The 27,627-nt window shown below is 34.4% G+C and overlaps 1 protein-coding gene and 1 long non-coding RNA gene across 8 annotated transcripts; one reads left to right on the forward strand and one right to left on the reverse strand.

Moving 5' to 3' along the window:
• The first annotated feature begins 736 nt into the window (after nt 1-736).
• LOC111383828 (Fanconi anemia group D2 protein) lies at nt 737-19,727 on the forward strand. Of its 7 annotated transcripts, none has more exons than XR_002700810.1 (32): nt 737-1,246; nt 2,104-2,563; nt 3,148-3,402; nt 3,499-3,711; nt 3,799-3,930; nt 4,036-4,165; nt 4,251-4,297; nt 4,401-4,502; nt 4,682-4,789; nt 7,291-7,433; nt 7,496-7,590; nt 7,697-7,775; nt 8,123-8,174; nt 8,249-8,329; nt 10,259-10,354; nt 10,447-10,550; nt 11,474-11,945; nt 15,631-15,669; nt 15,970-16,171; nt 16,250-16,389; nt 16,554-16,734; nt 16,833-17,059; nt 17,188-17,283; nt 17,476-17,565; nt 17,652-17,684; nt 17,792-17,926; nt 18,008-18,068; nt 18,306-18,453; nt 18,518-18,556; nt 18,636-18,692; nt 18,794-18,914; nt 19,053-19,192. XR_002700810.1 is itself a non-coding variant. In XM_023007992.1 (31 exons), exons 1-31 carry the CDS (start codon nt 885-887, stop codon nt 19,187-19,189), a joined length of 4,506 nt encoding a protein of 1,501 aa, XP_022863760.1. In that variant the 5' UTR covers nt 738-884; the 3' UTR covers nt 19,190-19,727. The 7 variants fall into 7 exon arrangements, 4 of the variants coding, with proteins under 4 accessions (XP_022863787.1, XP_022863760.1, XP_022863768.1 ...); XR_002700811.1 differs by having other exon boundaries at nt 18,378-18,453; XR_002700812.1 differs by lacking the exon at nt 18,306-18,453.
• Nucleotides 19,728-20,600: 873 nt separating this feature from the next.
• LOC111391371 lies at nt 20,601-21,987 on the reverse strand. Its single transcript, XR_002702101.1, has 3 exons — nt 21,728-21,987; nt 21,026-21,420; nt 20,601-20,884 (listed from the first exon to the last, which is right to left on the reverse strand). It is a non-coding gene; the product is annotated as an uncharacterized LOC111391371 (long non-coding RNA).
• Nucleotides 21,988-27,627: the final 5,640 nt, after the last annotated feature.

The raw sequence follows: 27,627 nt of genomic DNA on the forward strand, positions 1-27,627 counted from the left end.
TGTGAGAGTTCCGCAAGCCTTCTATGAAGGCTGTTTTTGTACACAGGAAATTAATGTAACACCATGGGGGCGTTTGTTTTCCATTTTTGTAAAAATGAGAATGAAAAATATAGTCGTTATGGCTCTATACAAGAGATATAAATTTAAATTTGGTGACTTGATATAATGGATAACAATCATATTTTTTATTTGAACGGGGAAAGAATGAGAAACAAATAGAGACTATTAGCACCATATTTTAGCCCTTGTTTGAGCCCCATTTTAGAGGAGAAAATGAATTTTTTAATAGTGTATTGATGAGAAATGTGTGGTTAAAAAATAAGAAAAAGTTTTTGATTTGCGTATAATATTATTTTATTGAAGAATGTGTGATTGAAATGATATCAAATCATTGTTAAAAAATATATTTTGGTGAAAAAATGGGGCTCAAACAAGGGATAAATTGCTACAGGTGAATCATTCATCTTTGTATTCAAATAAATTAATATTTAATTTGGTGTAATTGCTTAGCCCTTGTTTGATTTTCATTATATTACATTACATTCTATTTTTCTCTCTCCTATTTTCAACCACACAATCTTCCATAAAATAATATTACACGTAAATCGAAAATTTTTCTTTTTTTTTCAACCACTCATTTTTCAAAAAACATTATTCTATATATTAAATTTTCCCCGTAATGGGGGCCAAACAGGGCTTAAATTTTTCATGCCCTTTTACTTTTTCTTATTTTGAAAAGAGATAATCATTTGAGAAATTTGGCGCGTCTTCCTCTCTCCCGCCGCGGCCGTCCGCAATCCCCACTATTTCCGCCACCAGGATCCACTGCACCAGACTGAAAGATCACACATAGACACGCAACAAAGTTGCAGAAATCGTGTACGATGAAAATGCTTTCCCGTAAACGCCCTTCCAAATCCAATAACGCCTTCGTTCCCCCCTTCGCTCAACCCAACAAACTCCCCAAACCCGCCACCGTCACTTGCCACCACCAAACCCAGAACGACACCAGTTCATCAGCTACACCAAGAGAAGCTGAATCCGTAAGCCCATTAGACAAAATGCTATCGGTGCTAGCAGACGCCGGGTGCACACTGATCAATCCCTCGGGGCCACCGTGCATCCCCTCCGATCTCCACAAGCTCCGAAATCACCTGAACGGATTGTTTTCTAGAGATTCTTCCCTCCGCGAAGAATTTCTCAGAGGATTCGCTTCTTATATTGCTTCCCCCAATAATTTCCGCCGGTGAGTGCCAATGTTTTTGCAAGGTACAATTTCTTCTTGTCCAGCATAAGGTGCGGTACAGAAAAATACTTACGGTCTAGAGACATTTTATTTCCGTATACTGTATATGAATTGAAATTTTTTTGATGGTCATGCCAAAGCTCCTTCCGTTGTATAAGTACAAAAAGCTGAAGTCTCGGGCAGGAGAATGTTTTATCAATGTAATTTTCGCTTGAGGCCGTCGCAACTCAACTATGTCCGTGACGAAAATGCTTTTGGACATTTTCTTCGTCTTGCATCTGAGTTCCTTTTTTTTTCTTCTTTTATTTATCTGCGAAGACAAAATTATAAACATATGTATTTCTCTTGACAAGTAGATGTCTTTTCATGCTCTTAGTATTCAAAGTTTTCTCAGCCTGTGTTTTTCAGTAACAGTGAAAAATGTTGTGAAATTTTATACCAAAAGGGACATACTTTATCACAGCCAGTTAAACCTTAGAGAATATTGGAAATGAATGAGAGTGTGAAGGAACCTCGGGGAAAACAAGTGCCAATTAAGAGGAGGAGAAGACTAAAAGTAAGAAAGTTCAAAACTGTTATAGATTAAAAGAAGACTGAAATAAATTTAAAAAAATAAAATAAAAAATTCTCATCTTCCTCTACATTTCCTCTCTGTTTTCTACTTTCTACTTCACCAACAAATGCCAGACTTCATTTTCTTCTTGTTTTTAGCGTTTGCTTGGCAAATCTTTTTTAGCACATTAACTTCTCAGCATATTCAGCAGTTTCATCAATTGTTTAAAGAGATAGAAATTAAAACTATTATTTAATTTTACTACTAACTAACTTGCTTCAGTCTGAATTGTTTATAAATATAGGGTCTTGCTACCTTCCTCTCGTGAAGGTTTGGGCTCAGTAAGAAGCGAGAGCCTGGTTCGAGTCCTTTTACTGGTTCACTCCGTCCAGCTAGACCTTCTATACATGTTGCTTGAGAAACTTCCAGAGTACTTTGACTTGTACCCTAGAGATGGTGTTTGTGAGCCTTCGTCATCATGTCTGAATGAGGATGTAGCAAGGCTGATATTGAACCAATTCCAATGGCTTGACTTCCTGGTAGATTCTGAGGCATTTGCTGAAAAACTATTGCAAGCCTTATCGATTTGTCCCCTTCCTTTGAAGAAAGAGATTATAGGGTCACTGCCCGAGATCATTGGTGACCAGAACAATAAGACCGTGATCAGTTCACTTCAGCAGATGCTCCAAGAGGACTCTTCTATAATAGTTAATGTGCTTGATTCATTCTCCAACCTCAACTTGGACAATCTTTTGCAAGACCAGGTAGCTATTTTATTAGTAGTATTTTTCAAATTATGACAAACCTGAGTTATCAAAATTGTATAAATTAAAATTAGTTCTTCAAAATCAAGGAATTCCTTTTTTTCTTAAGCTTGAAATAAAAGATCCTTTTGAAAAATGAGGAATAGTTCATTCTTAATTAAGGGATAAAAGACTTTTGAGTTTTAAAATGAATCAACAGAAAAACTGGTTAAAAGGGCGATATCAATACATTGCATCTCAGATAAAAAGTGGTCTAGATTAATACCGCAACAATGGCAAAATAGAGTATAATATAAATACTACTGTTGCTTTAGCTTTACTTACCTCAGTGGCATATTTCTACTCTGGTCTTACCAAAAAAAGATTAAGAATGAGCGGGAATCGTCGAGGTATTTGTGTAAATAGGTATAATTTGTGGAATCACAGAAACTATCAAAATCAAAGAAGTAACAATAATAACCATAAGTTATTTTACACGTGTAGTTGTATGGAAATATATGGTTAGTATGCATTTCTTTTTTTATTTTAGTTTTGCTGCCTCCTGGTAATCAAATTTGTTCTGTTCTTCTCTTTTACTTTTGAAGGTGATTACAATAGCGTTATCTTGCATTCGAACAACTGATGTGGAGCACATGCCATACTTACTGAGATTCTTGCTGCTTTCTGTGGAACCGTCAAATTCTAGGCGAATAATTTCACAGATAAGGGAACAGCTAAAATTTGTTGGAGCATGTCATCGGCGAACAACTCAACATGCTAAACTGAAAGGAAAATCTGTTGTAAATAATACGGAAGCTTCAATTCTAGATGCTCTGAGATCTAGTCTTCGATTTAAAAATGTGGGTTTGACTTTTCATGTGTATATTTGTTGTTTTATTCACGTCGTTTTTATATTTTCTTTGGAATGCATTCCTTAGAAATAATACCATTTATAGATCCTGTGTCAGGAGATAATTAAAGAACTGACAAGCCTTGAGGAAGCTCAGGATCACAAGGTTATTGATTTGTGGTTGCTTACACTTGTGTACATGAACAACGAATCTTTGCAAAAGAATGTTGAAAAGTTATTGAAGAAGAAAATAGTTGAAGGTTGTATACAAGAAGATATGTTTGAGCAATACATCAACGGTATTAAGGACTTGTCAAATGTATGGTGGTTACCAGATTTTACTTTGCATTATCAACAATATTATTCGTCACGAGGCTTATTCTGAGTTTAATTTTACTATGAATAGGATTATCTTCCCACGTTCCTATCAATATCTGCATACCTATTGGCTTGTAAAGAGCAACGAGCACAGGAATTCGGCATTCACATGTATATGTGTCTATTTGAAGGGTTTGTTGATGCTTACTCAAGACAGGAAGTAAGTTGTTTTGTCAACTAGTTCATTGGCTATTCATTGTTAATTTAAGTAAAGGGTAGGAGTTCACTTCATGCTCAGAGTCCTAAACAACACAATTTTCTGAAGGTTGTAGGAGCATTAATAGCTCATCTCGGTTCTGGAATCAATTGTGAAGTGAGTGCTGCTTTGGAGACCATGGTTAAGCTGGCCTCCAAGAATTCGAAGGATTTGATTCCATTCCATTCTCATATAAATGGTACTCTACCTTTTTTTCACTATGAACTTATTTTCTTCTAACCAAAGTAGTATCTTAATTCTCTGCTTGTTTACCTATTTTACAGGTATCTTGGATTACTTGGAGGGCTTTAATTTTGAAAGCCTTCACAAGGTCACAAATATCTTGATTTTTCTTTTTTCTGCAATTTCTAATAACGTGACTCCGCAGCTTTTCTCGTGATATGTTCTTTTTTTTAAAACATTTCATGTTGCAGGTGTATGAAGTTTTCACCCTCCTTGCACTTTCAACTCGATCTAGCTCCCAGCCTCATGAGTGTTCTATTGCAAATGAACTTCTAATGATTTTGAGAAAACAGGTAAATTTGAAAAATTATTGTACATTAACTTCTCTGTATAACTTTCAACATTTAAAGCCATAAAGACACCATCCTTCTTTATTTGCTGGTCTTGCTTTAGTTATTTATTTATTTATTTATTTTTTTCCGTTGCATAACTGTCTCTATTCATGTCAAGCTGCTGGCTTCAAATTGTGCAGATAAATAATCCTGATCCGATGTATAAGAAGATGGGCCTAATTGGAACTCTTAAGATAGTTTCCTATCTTGCAGATGCCAATAACACTTCCCTTCCATCTTTATCACAGGTAAATGTTGTAAACTCACTGTTCAGAGCATTTACGTTTTTCTTTTTCGGATCCCGTGATTTTCAATAATCATTTATGTTATTTAGTTTCCATTTTTGTTGAGGTGTGATGTTAAGTTAACGACAACAACAACAAAATCAACTGAATAAAATGTTAGTGCCGGATGGCAGATGATATGTCTCCTTGTTCTTAGGTGATTACTTTGTGATCACCGAGAAGATAGTACAATGAGCTAACTAAGCCCTTGTTTGGGCTTCGTTTTAATGAGGTTTTGGGAAAAGGAATAGTAATTTTTTTGGAGAATGAGTGGTTAAAAAAGAAAGAAACGTTTTGGGTTTATGTATAATAGTATTTTTTTTTTTTTGAACTTGAAGAACGTGTGGTTGAAAAGAAGAAAGAGAAACATGTATAAAAATTAAGATGACGCCCAAATAGGGGCTTTGTTTCAGCCTGCATGACACGTAACCAATACAACCATAGGTAAGACATGCTTTATATATGTTTATCACCTATATTATTATGTTTCTTCCTGGTTGATAATTTCCTGTGTTATCCATTTTAAAAGTTCTTGAACTCAAGGTGGATAACTGAAACGGCTGAGGATGTAGGACTTCCTTATTGTATGTACACGTGTGTAGAACTTATATGGATTGTCTTCTGTACTTAGAAAATTAATGATCTCAATACTGTTGATGGGAATGGAGTAATATTAACTTCATAGTGTCTGGTAAATGCAAACTTTGAATTTAGCCAGAATAACTACAGGCAGTTAAATACCTTCAAATTCTCAACCCTGGTATCAAATTGAGGGCGCCAACCGCCAAATATTAAGAAATGTGAGATTAATTGAATCTTAATGGAGTTGGAATGAAGTGGAGTCAGGAATCTCATTTTTTCCCAAAGCTATTGACTTTTTCTAACTACGTGCGCATGTCCAACCATCTTTTTCTTCTTCACTATCGCTCCTTCCCCCGTTCTGCCTCCTCCTTTCTCGTTCCATTCTATTTGTTCGTATTGCCAATTTATAGGCCAAAAGTTCTTATAATTTTTCTTATCATGATTCGTGAGCATTCGTTTTTCCTTTTTTTGTTTCTAGATTCGCACTATGAAGTTTAAAAGAGGAGTAGGATAGATTTCTTCTTTGTTTTTTCCCTTTTCAATTTAAAAAATGTTATTTAGCTTTTGTTTGAGCACCATTTTTTGGGGAAAATAGATTTTGTAATAGTGATTTTTTGTTTGGAGAATTTGTGGTTAAAATGTGGGGAAAAAATTTAGGTTTAAATGCAAAATTATATTATTGGGAGAATGTGTGGTTGAAAATGAGTTTGAAAAAAAATGAATTTTAAGATGATGGGGCTCAAACAGGGGCCTAAGGTGTTTGGATAATTATTGCTAGAATTTAAGGCTTCTTCATATTTGTCACATGTGAAACTGATTGTTCCTGCCAAATAAAGAACCTTGTATTTGCATCCCGTTTTCAGATTCAGACCAAACCCAGAATTGTGAAAGATATTGTTGATGGCTGGTTTGAGAGTGTTTTCATAAAAATTTTCAGATCATTTGGTAACAATATTTTAGTTTTTTATGACTTTTCTTTTCACAATTTGGAAATCGTAAATTATGCTTGGATGAGAATCATGAGATGATCCAATAGCAGATTCTAGTACCCTCTTGATCCCTTATGCCACGGGAAAGAATATATGCTCTAAAAATGCAATGCAATAGAGATTATGTGATCTAGTTCAGCAGCATCTGATATAGGAGAGAAACTTGAAAATCATAAACCATATTAATGTAGAAGGATACTTACCGCAGTGTAGGATAAGTATTAATTTCAACACTTAAATGGTCGTGATGAGCAAGCACCAAGAGTTTGTCCAGATGAAAAGAATTAAGAAATCCTATTTGTGCTTTTATTCAGTTGTCTATGGAGAAATTTATAGTTGAAGATGTGATTTGCTATATTCTTAATTGATTACCTACTGAACGGTGTTATTTGTAAGAGAGATGGGGCAACGATTGATCATTTGTTCATCCATTATGATGGTGTTCGGTGGTTGTGGAATGGTATTCTAGCTTCCCAACATTTGGATTGGGTGTTGTCTAAGCGCATAGAAGAAGTGTTGCAGGCATGGAGGAAAAAATTTCGAGATAAGAATAGTAGGCTTGTGTGGAATCGAATTCCGGGATGCATTGTATGGCGTGTATAGAGAGAAAGTAACAATTGTTGTTTCGAAGACCAAACAAGAGTAACAGAGCAGATTAGAGAATTGTTTTACATGACTTTGTATACTTGATTTAATGTAGCGGTCACTAATCATATAGAAGACTGCCAAATTTCATGTCGTTTCTTTCTTATTTAAATTGATAATACACTTCCCATGTATTATCCATTGATTAATAAAATTACTTGATTACTTATCAGAAAAAAAAATTGATTACCTCATGCTCTCTAGTGATTATCTGGCATATGGTTCTTCACTGCTCAATCTTCTTTGTAGAAGTCAAATTCTGAAGAAGCTATGGAGCTCTTGAAATTATCTTTGGACTCTAGCAAACAGTTGCCTTTATCACTGATCCTGTTTTATGAAGAACTGGTTTCTACACTGAAAAGCAGAAGTCTTCATCCAAATATAATGGAATGGTGAGTCACAAATAAAGACTAAATTATTTTGAAACAAGACTAAGTACTGTTTTGTCTTCTAGGGTCAGCAAACATGTAGGAGATTTCGAATCAATATATTTATTTGATCTTGATGCTGGATGTTTACCTGTTCAAGACCTCTATGGTGGTTTAGAGGGTAAAATATTTCACAAACGTTTCTGCCCTCTGACTTCCTCAAATTAGTTTTATAAAGTTAGAAATTTAATTTAAGATACTTGAAACTTCTATTGTACTTGATGCAGGTGAACTATGGATGAACCTTGATGGGAATATGTCACCTATATGCTTAAACATTTTGCCACTTGTCTTCACTTCTTTTAGGTACCCCTTTGCGGTTTATACGTGTCTTTTGGCTTATTGCCTTTCCAAAGCTTTCCTTTTGAGATCATTTTGGAAACAAAAAAGAGCACCAATGAATGGTTAAATAGGAATGTCCACGTATCTCTCCGTTTGTGTTTCTTAAAAGTTTATATCCTATCATGAAGAACGTTCTCTTATTCATAATATTTCTTTTGCTCAGCAAGAAGGTTCCTTAAATCCAGACATCAAACATTATCTCATAGGATGGATTTTACTTATCCCTCTATCTCTCTTCTTCTTCTTCTTCCTTTTTTTTTGGGTCAATATGTTGTCTTACTGCTGATGTATGTAACCGCCATTTCCTGCAGATCCGCTTCACCATTACAAGTTCTTCCAGCAAACTTTGTTCTACTTTCTGTAGTAAGTGCATCGTTTCCTGAAAAATAGATCATTGATGGGAGCAAATCTTATGTGTTTGATCCAATTTTTGCCAGGTCGAGAGATTGGCCAATCAAGGATCTCTTGGCGGAATTGATGCACTTCTTGGTTGTCCTTTGCATCTTCCTTCCTCTAAGGTTGGAAAACATCCAATGCTAATTGATTTTTCTTAAATTGAACGAACGTGGTTTCATTTTTTGATTTAATTTGAATCTTCATGTACTTAGGCTACTCTATGTTCTGCTTTCTCCTTTGGCTTTACTGTTTACGAGTTTTAAACCATGGGGAATATTACTATGCCATTACTATTGCAGACTGTGCAGTCTATGTACTGATTCTTTCCCCCCATTTTAACTCTATTAAAGCTGTCTTATAGTTTGAAGATAATAATGGGACCAGTTAGTCCCAGAGCATCTAAATTTGGTGACTCATTCTAAGGAATTCCTGATCCTCCAGGTTTACGTTACACTAGCGTCTTCCGTGTACTGGGCAGTAAAGTCCTATGTCTAGAGCCATGTAGTAACAGAGTGCTCACAAATTTATGAACTTCAATGAGGGCCATAAAATGCTGTTAGAACTCGTTGAAATTACTTTGAAGAGACTCGAAGTCTACTAGAACTGATGCAGCCGGAAGGACTATGGGCTCAACTAGTTTGTTTAATTTTACTGTCTAATTTTTATTATTTTATGCACTTTAACTAGGTGATTCATTAAAGTTAATTACGAAATGAGGACTTAGGGTACAATTTACTTGGATTAGCAAATAGGGTTTGGCTTAAAACATCAGCCGCAACCTTATTCTTGGTTTGGCGTATTTTTATTGAAACTTAACGAAGTTTAGAGTTTTTTTTTTCCAATTTTTCAATTTAAATTGATATTCCTGTGTGAACTGACGATTCGTCGATCAAATAAATCATTCAATATTCCACGGCGAATTAATGAATATTTGATTCCTAAATTTTTGGTATTCTTTGTGAATCAACGTGTTTATAGGTCGTTCTTTGTATTCGTCATATTTTATCCATTCGCATTGTACACTAATACTAAATTGGATCGAAAATGGGAAAAACTGTCGATTTTATTAATTTTCAATCAAAAAACATCCAACCTAGAATAAGGCTGCAGGGCCAAACCCTATTTGCTAATTACAACTAAATTGCACCCTAAGTCCACATTGTCTAATTAACTTAAATAAACTACCCCTAAATAAACATAGATTAAAGTGCATAAAATAATTAAAATAAGATAGTTACATAACACAATTAAGCCCCTATTTGACAACCATTATTTTCGAACTCACTCATTTTCAACCACATATTCACATAATAAAATATTTTACACGTAAACCTAATACTTTTTGTTATTTTTTAACCACACATTCTCCTAAAAATCTTTTTTTAAAACTCTATTTTCCTCGAATAATGATTTTCAAACAGGGGCTAAATCAGTCAAGCCCATGGTCCTTATGGCTGCCTCAAGAACCCAATTATATGGAACAGGGATTGAAATTTTTGTTTTGTTCATTTGAATATTTGGCTGGCGTGTTATTCCTGCTTGCATAATAATCCTCTAATTCTTTATGAATTCATTCTCTTCTTATATGGAAAGTTTTAACACCATGCATCATTTCAGAGAACTATAATTTATTTCTTTACAGTTTATGATATGTGAGTCGTGTTCCTATGATTTGGTTTCTTGTGTTAAGTTGTTCATGTCTGCCACGCAAAGCAGTATTGACATAAGTGCTCTGTACACATGGAGTCTTTGAAGTTTCATCCGTTGTTGTGCTCCCTCGTCCCCCCTTCTGCCTCATTGTCTATTTTTATACGTATTAAAAAATGGTTCAAAATGGAAAGTTAAAAATGGTATCCTCAAAACCAAAGTTATTTGAAAACTGAATTTTGAAACATTTCAATTATTAACACTGATGAAAGAGAAAGTATGCATTTACAATACGTATACATATCATATTTGCTACATAATTGATTGCATTAGTATATTTGATTCAGATTGAGTTACTTTGGATGTACCTTAATAACTGTTGCATTCTATTTTGTGGATATCAGCTGTTCTTGGGTCCTTCCTGGCAGTTTTTGACAGGAAAGCAGAAACAGGTTGCCATTTTTTCACTCTATTATGCTGCTAACTGGATGAGGGAATTAGTAAGTTGGTGTCATTGGTTCACTTCGTTGAGAGTTGAAACAAAGTTTTACTTTATTTTACAGCAGCTTACACTTATTCCATTGTCACGTAGATCAATACCTTCTCCACTCAAATTGTTGAGGGATGTGGCTATACAAGCCAGGCAACAAAAGAAGAGATAATCATCAAGCTATTAAAGCGCTTGAGGAACCTTGTGTATGTTCTCACGAATCCATTTCGGCAGTTTCTATAAAATTTACCGCATCAGTTTTTATCACATGTATTGCCTTTAGAGTCTACAATTAATGCTTTAGGACGATCATTTGCACTATTTGGTGTACATTTCATATAACTTGGTATCATATCATTGTTCCTACTTCCTTGTGACTGCATCCTGCTACAACAATTTAAGTGTTGACACTCTACTTGTTATATCAACAAACACATTAGTTTGATTTGCAAGAATATTATATCTCGCTGTCAATTATATTATTATATGGTAAGCAAACTGGAAGGCGGCAAGTGGTATTTAAACTGAAAGACGGCAAGTGATATATACCTTTGACAACACACTGCTTAAATTTATTAAAAGTGTCCAGATTTGATATTTGACGACCCACATCAAGCTGCGGTTTATATGAAAATCGTATTTGCAATTATAAATTTCTTGCCTAGTCAGATTCATTTTAGTGGTGGTTGAGAAATAACTCATTTTCTTGTCTTGTATTGGTTTTGGATAGGGCTGTAAAACGAATGAAGCTTCTTGAGTGTAGTTCATTTTCTTGTCTTTTATTGGTTGTGATTTCTCGTAGTCATAAAGTGATATTACTGTAGGAAACCACCACATCCTTAGATATGAGGACTGCTACATGTTTCTTTTCTTCATCATGTAATAAATTATATTTCTGCTATAATTATTAAGTACACACTGGCAATGTAACACCAACTTAATTAATTATCAGAAATTTTTTGAAATATTTCTGCATCAACCATTTCTTTCAGTTATTAAGATGAAAAATCTTTTTTTGGTTTTAAGTTTGCATTTATAATTTAATTGATGCAAGACAGCCTTGCTCAGCGAAGTATTGTAGCTCTGACAACATGATAAAACAATGTCTAACAAGAGATTGGTGATGCAGATTTATTGAGAGTCTATTGAACAATATCCTCGAAAAACACACTGTAGTGCTACCGGAGCTCTACCCTCATCTGGAATGCTCACTAGTTAATGAAAATAATTATTTATGTGATTTGGAAAAGACAAGTCAGCGTCGTAAGGGGAGTGAACCAGTTTCCCAAAACAAAAAGAAAAACAAAAAGAAGGCCTCAGCTCATTCTGCAAATTCAGATACTGTGGAAAAATTCAAGCAACCAAAAATTGTTGATATCTGGAGGAAAGCGGGTGCTATTCCAAGCCAAGAAAATCTCAATAAGGATATGTCTGCCACGTCCTCGAAGGACAGACAATCTGACTCTGCAGAAAGTGAAAATAGCAACTTGAATATTGCACAAAACATAGAAGTTTCTGCTCCTGCCAAGTTTTTAGAGGCCCAAAGATACAAATTCAGGCCACTTTCAGTTGATTGCTTCTCCATATTGACATTTTCAGAGGTACACAAGCGTCTTATTCTACAATTGTTATGCATCCTTTTCAGCATTAGACTGCATTTTAATATTTGACGAAGGCTGAAGCCTCTCTCTTACGATATGAAACTCTGATGATAAATGTTGGACATTCTAGTCTCTCTATTAGAAAGTGGTCCCATGTTTCTTTTCTCTTTCTTTAGTAAATACTTAATAGACACAGTGTATTGCACAATTTCTATATTGATTTGCCTGTTCTTTAATTTATTTTCTCGAACAATATCTGCAGAGTAATCAATGGTATCAAGCACTGACTCTTGACGCCATGTTTGCTTTTGAACAAAAGGGCTATTAGTTCTTGTTAATTACATTTAAGCTCCATCTAGATGCAGTGATGCACCTTTGAAGGATAGGATTTTTACCATGTAAATTGTTCACCACTTTTCTCTTATATAATTCCTAGCGTACAATAACTCTTTAACTAAGCTTGGTAAATCAAATTCCACACAGCGACAAAAGAATAACGGTTCAGCACCTTTGTGTGGCCTAGTTAGAATATTTTTTTGGCCTTTAGCTTTGTACTCCTCCAAGCTTTTAAAATCTTAGTCCAATCAGGGATTCACAATAAAGCAGAGCTATCTCAATACCATCTTAAGTCTTTAGACGTTTGAAACACCTCCACGACCAAACTAAGGATGTCCATAATCTTTTCAAATATGGAGCTTTATCGCTAAATACGACGAACAAGAATGAGACTTGACAAGAAAGGGAGAGAAAGAGAGAACAAAGGGGAGACAATCGAGAGTAACTAGCGGAGAAATATAAGTTTATTCAATAATCAAGTCTGACTATACAATGCATAAGCTCTATTTATATCGGGTTTTTAACTAATCTAATTTAAGTAGAAAAAAATTAATAAAATACTAAAATTTCTATAAATAAAACCCTAATTACATTTTCTAAAAACAAATATCTAACTTGAAAAGTTATTCATAATAGGATTTCCATCATTTCTACCTGAGTGAGAGAACTCTATTGCAATGTGGTAGACTACAACTTCTTATCCAAGGAGGATGATCCTCCTCAATCAAATAATGATACTGACCATGTGATGACAATCAAATGAGCAAATAATCTGCTGTAATGTCATTCGATGAAAGGGACATCCTTTCCCTTCAACCAAGTATCAACAATGAGCTCATGATAGCAACAAGCTATGTAACTCGTCCAGTGTCAACTGAATCCACATGAATAGTACAAAAGACTAGTGTAGATTGCCTATAGAAATAAATGATTACAGCGTATCACTAGTTAAGAGTAATTAGCCAAAGTAATTCTAAAGAGTCGTTCAGAGTTTTAGAACTAAACTTATAGCCCCCGTTTGGCCCCCATCCTTTTCAAATTTTAATGGTTGGAATAGTATTTTTTTGAAAAATGTGGTTGAAAAAGAATAAAAAGTTTTTGATTTGCGTGTAATATTATTTTATGAAAGATTGTGTGGTTGAAAATAAGAGAGAAAAAATGAAAAGAGAATGGGGGTCAAACGGGGGCATAATCAATTCAAATGTTTTGAAACGTCTGAAGTGCAATATTGACATACAGAATGAGCTTTGACATCGAGGGTGGAACATAGAATGGATGTCCAAAATAATATTGAACATTTGTCCAGGGAGAGGTTGATGGAGATCCTATTACATATATTATAGAAGACTCTTCAATTAGACACTTATTTTCTAATATTTTATTAAGTTATTAATTACTTAAATTAGATTGGTTTAAACCATATATATATGAACTTTATGCATTGTGATAGTTAGACTCTTGATAAATTGAATAAACAATACTTTCTCCAATTCCTTATCTTGGCTTCTTCCCTTTCTATCTCTTTCTCCTTTCTTACCCCTTCTTCTGCAAGTCTTGTTCTTCCTGTAATCGTGTTCTGCATCAACTTGGTAACAGAACAAGTCGTATTTCTTTGGATAAACAAATTTCATTGGGTTTTGATAGGTGTTCAAAATCAAAATTTTAATTTAGCCACCGTCCAGAAGCATACATGAATATACCTGACCAACTTCATACCCACCGAACAAAACACAATATCAGAAAGGACATCAACAACAAATCATGGTGCTCTATTTAGAAAAATAGAAGTAGAGAAAAAGAGCAAAAGAATAAAAAAATTTGTTTCTTTCTTAGTGCTAATTTTTGTTTATTTTTAGTTTCAAAAAAAAAAAAAAAAAAAAAAAAAAAAAAAAAAAAAGAAAAAAAAAAAAAAAATTTTTTTTTTTATTAGTGCTAATTTTTGTTTTTTTTTATTTTAAAAAAAAAAAAAAAAAAAGAAGAGAAGAAGAAGAAAATTATTCCATGGTACCTTATTATTATATTGTTGTTGCTGTTCAAATCCAACTACACCCTCGATGTCAAGGCTTATACTGTACTTTAATACTGCACTTCGAAAGTTTAAATCTCATTTATAACATTTGAATGGGCTATATTAAGTTCAGTTCCAAAACCATGGACCAACTTGCTAAAATTATTTTAGCCGATCACTATCAACTAGTGCTGGACTGTTATTTTCAAAAAAAATTTCCGCCATCATTATTTTAATCTTTCTATCATACCATACCCTGATTGGAGGACTATGATTATGTTAAAAATCTACTAATTCTATTAATATGACCATAATAAGTGTTGTGTGCTTTAAGGTAAATCAGAAGTATTTGAAATTTCTTTCTAAGCCATATCTACTCTCATACGTATATTACATTCCTCTTGTCAGATAACAGTATAAGTCCTCATTGTACACTTGTATGCCTCCATACAAGTCTGTAGTGCAATAATAAACTTTACTGCCCATAACAATATAAACATGGTGCCTCAGCTCTGAAGGTCACATATGAAACCTTAACAACATAGAATAACAATTATAATTCTCGAAGTACCATGTGACTTGTTATGGCGAATTTGTTCTCTATCAAGCATCTGCACGATCACTTTGATATATCACGTCAATGATATGAAACTTATCTCTCCAGTAAATCATGTACTGGGCTTGTCAAATTACTATAGCCTCACTATAATCCTAAGAATGAGAACTTTCAAGATCAAGCACTAAGAAATGCACCTTTAATAATCTTAAGAATGACCTTCATTCACTTAATTTCATGGGTTCATTCGTGTTGACAAAATAAAATATGAACTTGAATGTCTTGCCAATCATCAAGTTTTTGATGACCATACAAAATATGTCTTAAACTAATGCCACTTGATTTTTCTAAGGGCATGCAACTAAAAGTTGAATGGCATTCTTACTAGTCCGTATCTCTAGGAGAGATTTGATAGAAGACACCCTTCATTTTTAATTCTAATTTCTGCCCGCTTGTCTACCTGTTCCCAATATTACAACCCTGCGACAACTTAATACATCAATAACAGCTGGTTGGTTGGTCCAGAACTTTTTCCTTCAATTCCTTTTCTTTTAACCTTCTTTTGATGTTGAGTCCAACAATTTTATTCTTGTTTAGTTCATGTTTAAGTGATGTTCTGTAGCTGCTTTTTAAGTTCTTACGAATTTTGTGATTTTGTATTTCAATATATCACGATGAAACAAATTCAGCACATGGACGAACCTTGGGTTAACTAAAGATATTGAAGTAGCCTAACGTTTTGAAAACTGAATTGTGGTAGTAATTTAAATGTCTTTTATGTGCAGGATAATCAAGGTTCTTGTTGTGCAGATTCTGCTGCGGAGGTTCTCTCTTTCTACTGTACATTATGTTCCTTAACTGAAAGTAAATAAGCTCATTTTGTTTCGAGTTACAGTTGATATATATGCTGGAGAACTACCTTCTTTATAATGAAAATCTGAACTCAAATTTGGCACTGTAAGCTTTGGACAAAATGGATACAAGGGCATTGGTTTTGATATCATGTGAATGGTGGGGAATTGATTACTTGTGTTTTTAATTGGCTTTAAAGAGCGGGAGAGGATGTTTCCCTTTATATATAGTACCTGCTAGTATTTTGCTTATCGTTCTTTCATTTGTACTAGTTACCCCTTCATCTGTATCTTCTGCGTGATCTTCACAAAAAGCTGGGGTTCTCAACTCCTCCGAGGAAACAAAATATAGAACGTTCAGATGTTCCAGGTGGATTCATAGGAATGGAAGTACCTGAATTCTTAAGCAAGATTCGGCCTCTGTTTCCATCTCTTAGAAGGCATCTTGATCGTGCAGTACACATTCTTACTAAAGGTACTTGAACACAGTTTGTTGCGTAAGCTGCACAACTAGTACTTCCTATTTGTCTATATCTAACAGAAAAAACTGCAGGTCCAGAAACTTGTCAAGATCACTGGAAAACTCAGTCTAACCTGGCTGCGATTCCAGAAATGACCCACATTGTCATTTCTACATCACCAGCTTTAGCTTCAATTTCAGTTTTCAAAGAGATACTTCGAAGCTTTGGCAAGGTAACCCTTCATTTCACATTGTCCATTTTTTTAACCTATGCAATTATTTAATGAAATTCTTAGATCACGTCTTCTCCACCCCCTCTGCTCTTCATTCTGGATAGAATCTCTAGTTCAGAAATGTGGCTCATTGTTTCTTTCTCCCATTTCTTTCGTAAGTGCAGATGCTAAATCTGCCAGATATTCAAAAGGAAAAATCAATCCTCTCAGATCTTCTTTTGGCTTTCCAGCCAAAGGAAATACCGAATTGTTTTTTAAATGGAATGCACCCAATACCTTCACCAGGAAATATAGACTATCTGTATTCTGGTGCTTATGCTTTCCTACAAGGGGTCTTTGATGTCGGTATGTTTGTTTATACTTCATCAATACCTTAGTTTTGATATGCTAACCAAAAACAAAAATTGTAAGATTTTACTGCTAGAGTATCTTTTTCTTGGCAGCAATTACCTTCTCATTTATACTGGCGTCAGAAGTGGTGCTGACATTAGAGTCGATGGTTACATCCATCCGAAGGTTTCTTGAATCTCTAAATGGGAATGGAAAGAATCACACAGGAGCTATTAAGGAACTTCTTCCTTTTTTGAGAAACAAACTGGGGACTTGTGCTCAGAAACTCTTGATGCATAAATGTGATAGAGATGATATTGACGATAATTTGAAAGCTAAAGTGAGTTTATTTTCTTATTCTTTCAAATGTTAATAAGAATTTTTGTTGGAAATGCGAAATGGGTACATTAGTACAATACTTTGAGTGGCTTAAAGAAATAATTAGCAATTCTTTCCTTATTGATGCAGGGGGAAATGGTCCAGAGGGTGCTTCGCATTTACTTAGAAAATTTCCAGTCGACTTCTGATTTGATAAATGAGCTTGTTAGCTCTGTTTTATCTGAGGTGTGTCATTGTTTTTAATTCTGTTTCATTCCTGCTTCTTATTTTTCACTTTATTTGGGATTCTATGATACGTGTCAAAAACAATTCCCATTATATTATAACCTTTTTAATAAGCTGTGGAACTCCCAAGATATTATTAAATTCAAATGGCTATGCTGGGCCCAAACTTGGTGACATTTTGTTCTGTGTCAGGTATCATCAGACAGAAATGCAGTAGAGGATGATAATCATATTTTTCCTACCCTATGTCCTGCGACATTGGTCATCTGGTACCGCGTGATGGTTAGCTAGCTACCACCACTGCTTTTATGTCTTAGGAAGTCATATTAGTTGACATATCTATTGACAGAGGATGATTTATTGTGCAGCATGAAGAGAACCTCGCTACACTTAACAATTTGGTAAAGCAGCTGTTCATGTTGTGTTTTCCATCAGTGATCAAGAATGAGCTTGATGACTTATTTTGGCTAGAATTTACAGTTTTTCATTGTTTTATTTTCATGCTTAGGTTAAGGAAATTGCTGTTCTAAAGAAACCAAGAGCTGAAATTGAAGTGGAAAATGTTGAAAGACTCCTTAACAAATTACAGCAGTCTGTAAATGTGGTGGTGTCTCTAGTTAGCATGTGCAGGACCAATGAAAAGGTAGTTCTCTCAAATTCTCAGCGAATATGTCTTTATTGTCTAATGCAAATGGACTGTTGACATTTAAGAATGGTGAGTTAGGTGACCGTGCATGCAATGGCAGTCAAGTATGGCGGAAAGTTCATTGATTCCTTTCTCAAAGGTACTTATTACTCTGATGATATAGTCCCTGATTTTCCCCACACTGGTTGGTTAGAATTCAGAACAGTAGATATGCTAAATGGGTTGCTCTACTTAGTGCTAATGGTTTCAGATGGAACTGACATTTGCTAACATGCTATCACGGTGGGATTTAGAGTTGTTAGGCCAATTCTCTGCTACTTCCTTACATTTGTCACCATTTATATCTGTATGTCTTTGTCTTTCTTTTGTCCGTTAGTCCTGCTAGCCTGGATCATGCTACAGGGAGGGTATTATGAGCTTGCATCATACATTAGTAATTCCTATACAGGAGTCATCAATAAACAAAATGGCCACATTCCTAATGTCAATGATCTTCAAACTGGAAGCTCCAGCACTTGCTGTAGGTAAATTACAATTTTCTTGTGTCGCTAAAATTTAATATTTTCTCCAGTTTTTTATTTCCTACAGGCCCAGTTTCAAACACACAGGGAACCCATAATCCAACTGGTGAGACATTTGAATAGGTTACACATAGCAGGCTTGAGATTTTATGGCCAATATTTACCTCCTTTGCACATTGTCTCAGGTTAAAGAGCTTCAAAAAGCAACAAGAACTATACAGACGCTATGTTCTGAAGCAAAGGTTTGCTCTGTGACTCCAATTCTCGTTATAAAAAATCATTTACTTCTTTACGTGGTATATTCAGGCATTCCCCTTACGTATAACAAACTGCTTTATGAAAGGGCTCAAAACAAACGGCTATCACGAGTAAAATCCCTGCGACAAAGAGGTCTATGGAACGGTTTTTATTTCATGTCAAGGCTCTTCTTTACTCAACTTCAAGTGGATGTACTTTCTGGATAGGTAAGCGTTGATAAATTATGCAAACACTTTATGGGGCCCAGATTATGCTCTCCATAGAACTATTGGCCTTTATATTGTGATTGAAACACATCTATATTGGAGTTCCATCTATATAATTTGATCATTTGAATTTGCCAGGAAATCTAAAGCACAAAGACCTGATGGGTCATGTGGTTAGCTCTCAAGCATATGTGGACGAACATATAGCTAATGCAGATGAAAATCCTGCAGAAACTACCGCCAAGGATCAACCAACTAATATAGCTAGCCAATGATGATAAAATTAGTCTATTAGAAAATGTGCTTCACATTTGTTGAAAGCATTTCTTACATGCTGTCGAGTACAGGGCTTTTTTCTATGTGGAAGCAAAACAGCAAGCTTACGCAGCAACTTTTTTATGTTCATGGAATTGAATGGTAGTTGACAATGTGTTGTAGCTGATGTCAAATTCTTAAGGAAATTTCAGACATCGATCTAATTAAGATCTCGTAGTTGAATTGTGGCAAGCAGAAGGTTGAACGTAAATCTGCTTTGGCTTTTCAAGGAAATGAAGATCTCTTTGCCAGCTTGTCTTCTATATAGTCCTTGTGAATGTGAGAGACCATAGATGCATCAATTAATTTGCAAGTACAAACTTTAAAAAAAAAAAACAGAATTGGTATAGGAAGACAGTTGTTTTGAACAAAATTCGTAGACAAAATCTGTACTTAAAACATTGCTCTAGATGCATACAGGCTCTCTAAGTTAATCCTGGAGTAATATGTATAGATAGTGTGTAGTGCATTTGTATAGAACTAGCTCTCTTTCCTTTTTCTCTCTTTTTTTATGCATTAATAGTTGACTGCCAAACTGTTTTAACATTCCCTCTGCTGGAGATATTTGATATGGGCATAGGTACGTTATATGTGGTTTTTGGTGTGGTGGATTGAACTAATATACAATAGTAAAAAATGATCGATACTCAAGTTAAAGCAATTGACACTTAATGTTTGCTGCTGTATTGATTTGAGCTTAATTTGACTTAAAACATGACTCAAAACCATTTCGTTCTTGGAAAAATTCACAAAAAATGCACAGTAGATAGGATATATTTATCATTTGCATATCATGTTTTGAAAATTTATATTTTTACAAACTACTAGTCTTTGCCTCTACAATGCATTGGATTGATTTTTTTAAAGGTAATGTTAGTGCGCTAAGTGTGTTGGTATGCGCTAAGTGTGTTGGTACCAACCTATTCAAAAGACCTAGGTTGACTTCATTTCAGTGAATATATGAATTTGGAAAAAAAACCCCCTTGTCCAGGGTTGGAGACAGGGCTCCTTTCGGGCCACATGGCGCACCTGTCCCCCACCCTGGACGTGAAGAAGGGTTGATGAATTAGTCTAATCATAAATTAACATATCTTTTTCTATTAAGAGTCTTGAAAACTCTAATATATGAACTTTATGAGCGGATTAAAGAATGATTTGTATAACGTTGTGTAGTTTGTGTTTCAGAAGGCAAAAGTATGTGAAAATGGCTGTATACCTTTTCATTAATTAAACATTGGTCTAGGTGTATGACAAATATAAAACTAAATCTGCACAAAGATCACTCTTATTGTAGGATCACTCTTATCGTAGAAAGACGTACAGATTTGATTGTAGATAATAGAACACTAAAGTACATAAATATGTGAATTACTTCTACTAAAGCAGCAACCATTGTATCCCTAGTAGGAGCATTTTCATCATCAATGCCACGCAGATGCCTCATCTCAACGTCCATGCAGTTTCAATCAATACAGTAAACTCATCCTATAAACCATTACAGAATTCTTTCATAGTTCGTCAAAATAATACCCCAATTAAGAGGTAATACATAATGATATACAGTAAAATGATAGTGCCTGAAACACTTAAATTTCACTCCCTAAAAATACCTCATTAAAGAACAAATCTCTGTTTTTCTTAAGAAGCTCCAAAATCTGGATGAAAAACTTTGATTAGTGAATTCCAACATAAACCATAGGCAAAAAATACGAGAAATCAAAATGTAGCAATAGCTAATTATTACAATTAAGGAACCCACCAAATCTCTCAAACAAACGAGGATGAAATTCATTTACCTTCTCCTTTCGAGTGACATTCTTCTCATTCGTCTCCTCGATGGCTTGTTGGTGGCAAGCCTTGTTCTTTGAAGGACAAATGATTAAGGATTTTAGGGTCCTTCTCTATCTTAGGCTTCCTTTGCCTTCTTTTTTTGGTGCTCCCCATTTTCTAAATGAAATATAACTAATTCTATCATAACATATGCAAGATAGGCCTATAGCAGCTACAATGCATAATAGATAACACAAAAGAAAATTTAGATACGGGAGTCTTTCACTTTATCTTACAGGAGTCTCCCAAGAAAGATACAGTATTGCCCAGGTGCTTTTATAGATAGGACAACTCCCTCTTCATCGGCTCCAGATGGCATAAATCGACAACTATTGCTGCCCACAAGCTGCAACAGATAGAACTGTAGTTGGTTGTGATCAGATTGTAGTATATGTTAACTAATTTTCACAATTGTGAAAAGACAAAATTACTATGTTACTATCGCATCACCAAGTTACTTTACTGCTCAACGAATTTTAGTATATTACACTTCAATCAGGAAAGCGAAGAGATATTCATCCGTTGTGTATTGCTGTGCATACTAAATAAAAGCATATAAATGAGAAGAACATAATCCAGCTAACCTAGTCAAATTCAACAATAATAAACCAAGATAGTCAAAAAAATTTCAAAACAAATCTGAGTGAACATTACAAAAAAATTGGCACCTGTAACTGTGAGAGGGCGGACAGAAACTCGTCAAAAGAAGAGGTGGAGGGTCAGATATCAGCAACAGCAGCAAAATCCTTATGTCCTTTGGGAAGCATAATGAAAATTATCAAAAAACCACAACTTTGATTGAACAAAGCAGCATGAGTTTCTACTATGATTTGACAAACACTTGATGCCACTACAATTTTGCGATGGCTATAGTAATTGATGAACTTCAATTCGATTTGGAGTCATTTTGAAGGGAACAATGACAATAATTCAGTCATACACTGATAATCAGGTAATTACGAATTAAAGAGTATAGTAAAAATTAAGTCACAATGGCACCAAGTACTAAAATCAGATAAAAAACATTGATTTGGATGAGGATTAATGTAGGACTTATGTAGAAATCACTCTAATCAGTTTAAACTCATAAACATTACTCATTATGTTATTTTCATAGGCTTTCTGATGCTTCACACCGGGACGTGAGGACATCTTGAGTGCAATGAAACATAGCGCCAACAACATTAATTGAGGTGCAATCAAGGTTGTCTCTTGAGCTACCTCAGATCAATAGCATTGCCCTTCGCATGACAATCATAATGCTTCTGATTTTAATCTCGTTCTGAACGTTGGGAGTAGAGGAATCACTGCTGAAAATGTTAATGTTGTTGGGAAAATTTACACCGATTACGTGCATATTATATTCACAAAAGCATATCGGTTATTTGCGTGAAATCGAAACGTAATTTCGATTTATCGAAATAGGATTTGAGAAGCAAAACATAAAAGTTACCAAATCTTAATGCATCGATATCGATTCATCCCTTTCAATTTTTGAAAGAAAGCAAATTATTCTTTTGATCAAACCTTGCAACATAAACATGTAAACAATGTTAATCATTTCCCGAAATCAAAATATAATCAAAAGAAATCAGAAAACTGTAGGAAGAAAGATGCAAGTGATGAATTTTTGGTCGAGGCAAGTGTTTGACACTTGGTCCTTAAGATGAATTTGCCCTGCATCGGTGCTAACGGTTTTTCGACGATTATCTCCCAAGATACAACGACCACGTCAAGCCATAGGAGCACTCCAAATGATTTCGACCAGCAAACTCGAACGAAATTCCCTCTCTACCAATGAAATGCATGAAAATGCTATGGAATTAGAAATGAGAGAATTGTAAGAGGAGAATGAATGTTCAATACAATTGGTGTGCCCAAAATCATGTCTATAGGGTCCTATTTATAGATGTAGAAATTGTGCAAATAAAGTAGTGTGGGCAAAAATATGTATCATTTCGAAAAGTTGCAACACTTAGCCAAAACCTGCATCCTTTCGAAAAGTTGTAACATTTCATTCTTTCAACTTTGGATCGCAATTTCTCATTCATCTGAAATTGGTTTCGAGATTCCAAATATACCATGACGATCTACTCGACGAGTAGAATAAGTTGGTCTATTTACTTTTGTAATTTGACTATCGGATCAAGTTCGAATATTTGGTCGAAGTTGACACGTAGTCAACCTTTTCATTTTTCACTTTTACACATCTTTTCATTTTCCAATTTTTGGTTAATTATTTGAACCAATTCCTACAAATGTAACTTTCACAAAGGCACCTGCAGGACTATTGAACATAAGACAGGAAACTTGGTAGTTATCTCAGTTACAAAAAGTGCAAAACAACAAGTTTTATATCGGGGCTTGACAGGCAATATGAAGTATCTTTATAATAGACAATCAAATAATATCAGAAACAAAATATGGATGTCCATGGCGCTAATGCTGCAATGCCAGGGGAAATTTTCATAGGCTTCTTACAGGCCTCTGACAGACTGGTGGGTCCCACCTCATTAAAAAAATATCCAAAAAACATGGGATCCACATGTTTGTGAGAGACCTGTATTCTCCCCGTGAAATTTTCCCCTGGCATTGTAGCATCTCTCTGTCCATGGTACTCGTAAGGACTTTGCAAGTAGAATTCTGTATTAGGAAATTATTACATGCATTCAAGATAATTTTGTTGTACATAGTTTTACTGCTTGAAGTCCTTGTATTCTATACAGTAGCACATTATTCTATAATTAATGATGTCATAATGTTCAGCTACAGGGGCACCAATTGATTATTTTTATCAGAAGATTGACTTTCCTGTTACATTTTTTGGTTGTCTTTTATGAGCAGATATTTTAATAAAAACTCGTCTGGTTTTATTTTTCATTTCTGAAAGTAAACAAGTTTTGAAGAAATTTTGTGTTATGGGCCTAATGTATTACATGGTAGCTTTGCATACTACATCTGTAGGCCATCTCTGAAAAGCCTTTATACTTCTACAACTGAAAGTCTGAAACCAAAACATCCTATTTGATGATATTAGCTTTTATATGTTAGATAAGGTAGCTGGATCTCTTGAGAAGATTATCTTCGTTTCATATCTTTGTCCGTGTGTTATTCGTACTAATTGTTAAATTAGTTGCATGGTAATGAATGTAGGCAATTTGGTGTAATTGATAAAAAGTGCTCTAAAAATATTTGATATTCCTATCATTCAGAGCCATTCCAATATTTGTAGGCTGATTGAACTCAATCTCGCCTTTTCCTTCCTAGGTATATTGAGCGAAATGTTCATCCTAACATCGTTCGCTTACTAAACGTGATCGAGGTCGTATTTCTGTTACTTTCTATTTTTTGTTAATTTTTTCTTTTGCATAAAGATAAAGTCTGCGATTATTAGATATTACTCATAATGTGTTGTATGCCTTTATTGGAATGTGAAACTTCATGTCTTGTGCATTTGCTATTGGTTTACGAGTGTCCATCTTTCCCCCTTTTTTTAACAATGTTTGTGACTTTGGGAAATAGTGTAAGCTTGAAGTTAAAAATTTAGTCTGTTTCAAGATGAATGGGAGATTAGGAATTGTGAATAGTTATTGGCTATATCAATTTAATACAAGTTCATTTTATTTTATTTTTCCAATTTAGCTTTAGACGCCGCACTGACAAAAAGAATGGGAAAGTAGTAGATAGGAATGAAAGTTAAAACAGTAAACTCGAAATGCTAAAATGCATCGTGAATTATTTTTGTGAAGGACACTCAATCCCGGGAAGGAATTTTTCTCAGATGACCTACAATTGATGATTGTTGTTATCAGTTACACAGTGGTATTTACTATTTAGGCTTTGTAGTTTTTCAAGCTTTTACTAAACGGGTACACACTTTTCTGGGTTTGTGCGTAATTTCATATATGGGAAATTTACAAAAATGTCACGAAAATTGAAAGTTCCAAAAAATTTGTCATTTTCATTTTATATGAGCAAAAATGTCACTTTTTGGGGGTGAAAAGTCCAAATTACCCTTAATGTTTCATTTTAAGTAGCATTTAATGCTTGATTTGAAGGGAAATCATTGATTTGATGTGATGATTTAATTTATATATTCAAAACATGGATAAATGTGTATTCTATTGATTAATATAATTTTTTGTTAATAAAAAAATGTAAAAGAAATTTAAAAATGAAACATAAACAACAAGCCCTAACTTTTCTTCATTTTCATTGATCAAGAAGACAGTTTTGTTGCATTCTTCATCCATTTTGAGAGGTTAGCAATCACTACTAAAAAATATGGCTTCAATCACGAATTTTTCGTTCCTAAAACCTTGATATCCGTTGCTATTACTCTTTGCCAACGGAATATTTGTAACCACAAATCCGTTGTTAATTTGAGGGTCGCTAATAGTTACCTACGGATTGTGCTGTAGGTAAAGAGTAAATATTTTACTAACGGAAATTTCGATGGTAATGTGTGAATTTTTTACCAACGAAATTTTCATTGGTAAAAATCTTAACCAATACCAACCGACTTTCCTTTGGTAAATGTCTATTATTACAATTGGTAAAAATCAATGTTGTAAATAATCGTATAGGTGTGAGGCATGGTAAAAAAAAATAAAATTATTTACTTATTTTTTTATTATTGTTATTATTATTTATTTAATAATTATAATTTTTTAAAAACTTTTAAACAATTGAATTGAAAAGCCAAACTATTGTTTAATCATTTATTGAACCACAAATTTATAGAGGACAACTCCAAAGACTTTGTTGTAAACTTCCGATGTGGGATAATTGAATTGATTTTATCAACGGATAATCCGTTTTTAATTACCAACGGAATATCCGTAGGTTAAAGATTCGAATGTTAGTTGGTCATATTAGGCACAGAATATCCGTTGGTAAAGAGATATTATCATTACCAATGGAAAGTCCGTTGCTGATTATCGTAGTTGAAAGTGAATTACTTTTACTAACGGATAATCCGTTTCTAATTATCAATGGATTGTTTCTGTTGGTAATATTTGGTACGTCACGTACGGAATATCCGTAGGTGAAATATTCAAATGTTAAACGGTTACATTAGGCACAGAATATCTGTTGGTAAAAGGATATCATTGTTTCCAACGAAAAATCCGTTGCTGATTATCATAGTTGAAAGTGAATTACTTTTACCAACGAATAATCCGTTTCTAATTATGCATCCGTTGGTAATTTTTCGTAAGTGAAAAACTGTTTTTTAGTAGTGAATTACAAATTATTTATACTTTACTCTTATAACTTTTTGTTTTGTAAATGTTAAATACGACATGGGCATATTTATTTGAAAATTTTGAAACTATTATGCATTGATTTGTTTGGTTTTGGAGTCCTTTACAAAATGTCATTATCACCATTAATGTTTGGAATAATTTCTTCTATTCAAACTAAACACTATTTCCATTAAATGTCTCATTAACCTTTTCATTTTGTCATTTGATAGCTTAATAATAAAGACCACACTTAATGTGTTTTGCTGAAGAAGCCTAAATTCTACCCATTGCCGTCTGCTTCCCGACATTTTCAACAATTCAATTGTCGAATTTGACATTTACAAACCTTTATGTTAGACATTTGAAATGTCGAACTCGACATTTACAAACTGTCAGGATACACAGTTCTGCCGTCAATTTTGACCTTTTGCTATTGTACGGATTTACGTATTATGCAGTGCCACTTTCATTCTATTAAATGTCAACATATTGATTCTGAATTCTTATTGTTGCAATTCCAACATTTCATGTATGAGTAATCATTTGAGATTCATCGTGTCGCATGGGGGAAAGTTTGTTCATGCGGATGACGAATGGAATACTGGAGGGGTGCCTATATGGAAGCAATGTCTCCCGTTATGCGGGAAGTGGATCGGGTTGTTCCAAACGAAATAACGGGTACTCATATTTTGCCACCTACTATATGTCGTCCTCCAGGTAGACTACCCACGTGACGTAAGTGAGCCAGATACAAGTCCACTACCCGACTCAGGAAATGCACTCGATGTGAGAGAGTTAGTCATAATCGAACCACATGTTCGAATCCTATTGTATCACAATCTACCTGAACAAGCGTGGTAAAAGTGGTTGTCAAATGTAATCGAACAAGCATGATATGTAAAAGTGGTTTTCATTATAAGCTTAACCAATCATTATTGTTCCAGTAGCTTCGACTGACAGTTTGTCGAAATGAAAAATTGATTTTCGTGAGACGACAATTCACGAGCAAAACACCAACATTACGTTCCGACACATCATATGTTATTCCCGATAGATGGTCTCTGTAATTCTCGACAGTTGGGAACAATAACGGCTTCCAAAAATATACTACTGTGGTTATCCATTATAGTTTTTCCATTGCTGCATGTACGCAAAGGATATGACCAAAATCATCCCTACCATTATGGAAGCAAAACCTTTTATCACTGCAATCCACTAAAAAATTGAATTTTCATCCCCACCAAATAATTCTAATTAACAACATTGTAAATAGTTGACTTAATTGATAGTGCATAGTAAACAACATTTCCTGTCATATAGCA

This window comes from Olea europaea, chromosome 3, assembly GCF_002742605.1.
Source record: "Olea europaea var. sylvestris chromosome 3, O_europaea_v1, whole genome shotgun sequence".
Taxonomy (NCBI): Eukaryota; Viridiplantae; Streptophyta; class Magnoliopsida; order Lamiales; family Oleaceae; genus Olea; species Olea europaea.